This window comes from Quercus suber, unplaced genomic scaffold, assembly GCF_002906115.3.
Source record: "Quercus suber isolate HL8 unplaced genomic scaffold, Cork oak 2.0 scaffold_10, whole genome shotgun sequence".
NCBI lineage: Eukaryota > Viridiplantae > Streptophyta > Magnoliopsida > Fagales > Fagaceae > Quercus > Quercus suber.
In genome coordinates, this window is record NW_027069476.1 from 2,479,208 (window position 1) to 2,485,697 (window position 6,490).

A 6,490-nucleotide genomic window follows, 5' to 3' on the forward strand; every position below is an offset into this window, starting at 1 on the left:
CCCTAATTGAGGGTGCAATCTACAATTTTAATAAATAAAAAATCAATATCCCCTCAAGCTTTACTAGTGTCGTATGCCAGTGCCCAGTGGGTCAGTAAAAGCAAAGCTTAAATTAGAGACCCACAGTTACATTATAAATCATCAATCCAGATGATGGGTCTACCTTAAAAGACCCACACTCGACAAATTAACAGCTAAAAGTTGCAACCACCCTCTCATTATTTAAACTTTTTAACTCTGTGGCACTGCAGAACTTGTATTCCCATATCTTTGCTTAACTCTTCTTGTTGCAACTTGCAAGAGCTGCAGCCACACTAACGCAATGACTCAGTAGCCATGATTGCAGCAAATTCATTGCCGATCTCCTCCTGCACCTTGCTCCGAGCTTTCCCATGAGGGTCTCCTTCAACTCCATTTACCACTAATTTCTGTTGTTCTCCTGCAGGATTGACAGCAGCTAGGACTGCATTTTTCGTTGTCTTTGGATCCTCAGATTTGCTTGGTGCTTCAGATTTTGCAGTGGTCACGGGTTGCGAAGGCTGGGCCACTGAAGGTCTAAATTGTGGAACTTGAGGGACGGCACCAGCTTTCAATGTTGGCTCAAGATTTTGTATCATGGGCACTGCAACACAAATTTTAGATAATGGAGCAAATCACACAAAAGAGAGTCCCAATAACTGACCAATTATACAATTAACATATTTTCCTTAGATTTTGGAAATGCAACATATATCTCTTTATCTGCAAACTTAGATTTTGAGATCCACTCATGTTCCACAATATCATTCCCTAAATTCTCAATGCCTATTATACACACAGCAAACCAACCAGGCTAAAGAATGAAGTTAGGGACAAAAAAAAATTCACTACTATTGGATGCTGATTGAGATGGACCCATGTGTGAGGTGGTAGACTAATTTGGGAATGTTGTAAAATTGTAGTGAATTTTTGTTGTGCCTTTAGAAGGACTCAAAGCTAAAACTCCATCCACCCTACATGCAAAAGAGGAAGGCAGATGGACATTTTTTTTAATATTCAAAATCTCTTTTATGGAATTTAGAAGTTATCCACCCAGAAAGAAACAAAACCACTATATGGTTGATTAGATTTAGAGCTTTTGCAATAAAGAGTTTTAACTGAAAAACTCCTTAACATTAGTGTTTGATAATAAAGTGCTTTAAAGATACTTGTTTGGTAACCAAATTCATAAAAGAGGTTTTGAAGTGAGAAATGACAAAAGAAGACATTGTACAATTTATAATTGTTTGGCATAATTTATTTTATAAATTCTTATTTTCATATTTAAAATCCAAATAATTCAATTATAAGTGAGAAATGACAAAAGAAGACATTGTACAATTTATAATTGTTTGGCATAATTTATTTTATAAATTCTTATTTTCATATTTAAAATCCAAATAATTCAATTAGTAGCCAATTTTTATTATATTATAATAATTGCTTTTATATTTTAGCATGTCCTTGGCATTTTCATGCGATTTACTTATTATTTCTCCTCTTTTTCCTTTTCCTTTATTCCTGTCCTTCCCTGTTCTGTTATTTTCTTTTTCTCTTTTTTTCTTTTCTGTGAAATATTATCACTTTGTCTACTTTCTTTCTTCCCTTTTTTTCTTTTGTTTCTTCTTCTCTACTTTTGTTCTCCATTACCCAGCCCCCCTCACTTCTTCATGGACCACACATGATGCAGGAGGCAATGGGAAGACAAATTTATTATATTTTATATTTGATTTTATGTATCAAGGGCAATTTTGTAATTCGCAATATTCTGGAATGGGCTGTACTAACAATCCATTAGATCTTCTTTTGGGTTTTATTTGAGTTTTGTTATTTAGTAAAAGCCTAAGGAGTCCAAGTCCAAGTCTTGTTAGGGTTTTAAGAAATCCGTTCAAGTAGGAATAGGTATTAGACTAATGTTTAAAAGGGTTGTAATGCTTTCTATTGAGAGAATTAATATTTTCAGAATTTAAAGAGCTATGATGCTTTCTATATGGTTTGTGTGGTGCAAATTAGGAAGTCTAGGTGTGATGCCTACAATTTATCTTTCTTCTTCTTCTTCTCTTTTTCTATTTATTTATTTATTTTTATTTTTTTTTATTTTATAAATTTTAGTATTCATGGTTGCTGTTCACAGCAACACAAATCTTGGTTTTCACTTTGTTTCATCCCAAACCCTACTATTCCCTTTCCCCTTTGGAAACCCTATTATCTCTTTCATTTTCTAGCCTATTCCCCACCAAAACCTAACCCTAATTCCTCCAAACTGAAGCTATACCAGATCTCCAAGAGCTCTAAATCAGGTTTTGTTTGTTCCCCCTTGCCCTACGACAACACACCAATTGCTACCAGATTCATCACAAACTATCCCAACCAAAACCCTTTTCATTTCAAAACCTACTGAAAATCTCAATTTCCCACCTTAGATTAGGATCCAATTCTAATGGAGTGAAAAAATAATCATTAGAAATTGGGATCCCAAAATTCTCTACCAGATAAAAGATAAAATTATGGAGCCCTCCCTATCAAAACCCTGAAGTCCCCATCACCATTGTCTTATTTCGCATCAATATCACGCATTGACACAATCAATAGGACCCATAAGTTCAAGACCAATGGGTACTTGCTACCCAAGGGCTCATCTCCTTCTACCCGGACAGTAAGAGCAGTGAACACAACAGTTGAGAAAGAAAACTCACCAACAGGGGGGGGCTTGAAATACAGTGATGGGCTTAAGAGATAAGAGATCCTTTTTTGTTTCAGATTTAGGAAAGAGGATGTCTTAATGTAAAATCAGCCAGCATTTTTGTCTCACTTAAATCTCCTAAAAGATGAAACAATGCCTAAAAAGAGCTTGAGCATGAAGTTTAGATTTTGGATTTTTTTTTCCCATTAAAATCAGATTTTGGCCTTTAACAAGAGCAGATTTTTGGCTTTTGTGGAGCACATAAAGCACTTTAAGAAAATTACCAGACCCTTCCCCCCAAATTCTTTCCTAAGAGCATCCGTAGCAGATATTCTATAAAAAATGCCATTTTGACACACCAAAAGCTTACTTTATTATTTTATCACATCATTTTACAACATCTCATTTATCAGAAGTTTTATCATTCAGTTCTATACATTAAAATAATATGTTCAACATATTAAAATAATATTTACAACTTATCAAACACAATCAACAGCCACCACAGTGCTGCAAACAACCAACAGCCACCACCACACAACCACCACATCCTCCACAACCCAAAACACAATTCAAAACAAACCCATAGCCCACCACCACCGCCACCACCTCAACCACAAACCCCAACAAACCCACTGCCTCCACACCCTTACCCACACCCACTTCCAAACCCAAACCCAAAACCTTCATAATCCAAGTCAACCTAGACTCCAAACCCACCATCTTCCCCCCATACTCTTCACTACCTCCACGCCACTCGTTCCCCTCAATTCCTTAGCCTCAAAACCACCGGCAACTCTAGCCTCCTCAAAGAATCCGACTTTGGCTCTGACCTTGTCATTGCCGTCATCGACACCAACATTACTCCTAACCACAAAAGCTTCAACAACCAAGACCTTGGACCTATACCCACCCACTGCCGACCCATCCATTGGAACCTATAGCCTAGCCCATCCAAACCCACCCACCTCCATTGGAACCGAACCCAGCTAACACAATCTGAACCCACACATCACTGTTTAAACCCACCCATTGCCCAACCCATAGCAGCTTTTTTTTTTTTTTTTTTTTAACCCATTGCTAGAGAGAGATTGGCGTGGAAGTGATCGTCAGCATTGTCGTCAGCGTGGAAGAGCTGTAAGGGTGAGAAAACAAAAGATGAGAGGCTGAGAGAGATGAGAGGATTGGGGTTTAAGAAAAAAAGAGAGGAAGAGACCGACGGAGAGATGAGAGAGAAAGATGAATAAAAAAAAATAATAAAACTGTGTGCTATATTGCTCTGTACTGTGCCAAAGTTATCACGATACTATAGCATGTTGCAAAAATTTGACACATTTAACACATCTAATAAAGCTTCGTTTTTGGTATTTGGTGTGGCAAATGCCAAATATTATAGCATTTAGCACAAATACCACATCTGCTGTGGATGCATTAAAGAGCTTTATTTGGGTGCCTAACGCTTTACAAGACAGGTCCTTAATGACAAGGGAATAGTCAAATCCCACTGCCTAAGTTACTTGGGAATAGTGAAAATCATAATAGATTTCTTTTCAAAAAATTAATTAATGAAAATAAGAACGATGAAGAAAACAAAAAAATAGAATTAATGTGGTTTCAACATCTCACAGGAAAAGATATTAACAAATGAGGTAGATAACAACTTACATATAGGGTAACCATTGGACTACTCATAATCATGGTTGTCAAAATCCCGATCTGGATCCTACGATCCTACGATTTTAAAATCTTACCTGCTCAAAACGATCTAAAATTTTCAAGGATCTTTGTGATCGTTTAGGATTGGTAGGATTGTACAATTCTGACGATCCCAAACGACCTTGGTTTCTTGTAATATTCTTTAACTTGACAGAAGACTCAGTTAGACCTAAATAAAAAATAAAATCCTAATAAACTAAGTTTTTCCACTATAATGTAGAGAGTGTCAGTTGGACTCAAATAAAAAATTTCAATAGAGTGTCACATTTTGAGGTTCTTGGCCTCTTTAAATAATGCTTACAAATGAATTTAGTAATGTATGGTAATTATATCAATGAATGTATAATTTATGTGATTATTTAATATATCGATGTGTATTTTTTTGTTTTTTTTTTTTTCGAATAGTGTAGAATCTTACAATTCACGATCCGATCCTACGATCTACGATCTCACCTACCTCCTACGATCCTATGTAGGATCCCGATTTTGACAACCTTGCTCATAATCATAACTTCATTAGGAAGCTGCAGAATGTAGTCTGGAATGGTTGTACCCACCAAAAACTGAGCAACCTCGTTGCTGAAGTTGTTGCAATTGTGTGTGAGCAAGCTATATGTTTCAGCTGTATACCGAGGGCTAATTTCCTGCAGATACATTTCAACGACATCCTTTGAGACATGCGTGACTCCCAAATCTACCATCCGAATAGGTGTACCATATGGTGTCGATCCAGCAGGAGCATGTTGAATGCCTCCTCCAAAGTAATATTCATTACCATAAACAACGACTCCTGTGTGCCTGTTGTGCAAAGAATAAATGAAAATCATTCTTCCATACGACCATAGTAAATCATGCCCTCCCAAGAAAACATTCATGGAAAAATAAATCAATATGCACACACAGAAAAGCAAATCAATATGATCACACATTTTTCCTTGTAAGCAAAAACAATCAATTTCTAAAGACTAAAACAGTATGACTTCGACAAAAAAGGAAATATTTCAAGACCTAGTTAACACCCATCAGCTTATCTGCATAACAATCACATACTACATAAGAGTTTACAAACCAACATAAAACATATCTCAAGCTTATCAACGAGATGACATTTAAATACTATGACAAAAAATCAATATGCACACACTGGAAAAGCAAATCTCTCTCTTTTTTGTTTTTTTGTTTTTTTTTTGTTTTATGAATAGGTACACTGAGAAGCAAATCATCCAAAATACAAATGAAACGCAAACATCAATTACACATACTTTGCATATACACAATCATAAACCCAACTAAAACTCAAGTTGCAACAAACTAGGCTCCCAAAAAAGGGTCACATGTAAAAGAGAATGCTCAAGTAATCCCAATGAAACGCTTGGCACGCATTGCATGTGAATAAAACATAATACATAACAACACGAGGTACACCCTTAAAATTCAAATTCAGGCATGCAGCACCATCAATGAGAAGCAAACAAAATCAACGTCACAATTGAAAAAAAAAAAAAAATCTTCGCAAAGATGCAAACTTCATCACGCTTGGTTAAATTCCATTTTCCAAGCAAAAATTTGATTCCCACAGTCCATGCTCCAATAATTCATCAATTTCATACATGGTAAGTGTTTTATAAATGTTAATTGAGAAAGAAGAAAAAGAAAATGACATACTCCAACAGTTTTATCTACCAAATGAAAAGGGAAGTCAATTGACTGTTGTTAAATAGTGTTATGATTATCAAGGTTTTTAGACTCGGACCGTTCATTGAATCATAAAAGGGAGAGGTTTAAGGTTTTTGAGGTCGAATCGAGGTCGAACCGGGGTCGAACCGTGATGATGTCACAATTAATTTAATAATTAATTAAAGCCTAAATATAGATATTAAATTTATAAAACTAGTAAAATTGACTAATATATTTATATATGTAAGAGAAATTTAATGATTTTCAAGCATATATTTAATAATTAAATAAGAAATTTAATAAAATAAAATAATAACCATGAAAACATTAAAATTTATGATTAATTTTTGAAGTAAAGTTGAATATCTTTGAAGGATTTTAATTATAATTTTTTTT

At 35.2% G+C, this 6,490-nt stretch overlaps 1 protein-coding gene across 1 annotated transcript in view; it reads right to left on the reverse strand.

Moving 5' to 3' along the window:
- Window positions 1–314: 314 nt before the first annotated feature.
- LOC136069642 (uncharacterized) overlaps window positions 315–6,490 on the reverse strand; it is an 11,093-nt gene continuing 4,917 nt past the window's right edge. Inside the window, exons 3-4 of the mRNA XM_065778395.1 lie at window positions 660–677; window positions 315–622 (exon numbers count right to left, since the gene is read on the reverse strand). Of these exons, the coding sequence (XP_065634467.1) occupies window positions 315–622; window positions 660–677 (326 nt within the window). The remainder of the gene's footprint in view (window positions 623–659; window positions 678–6,490) is intronic.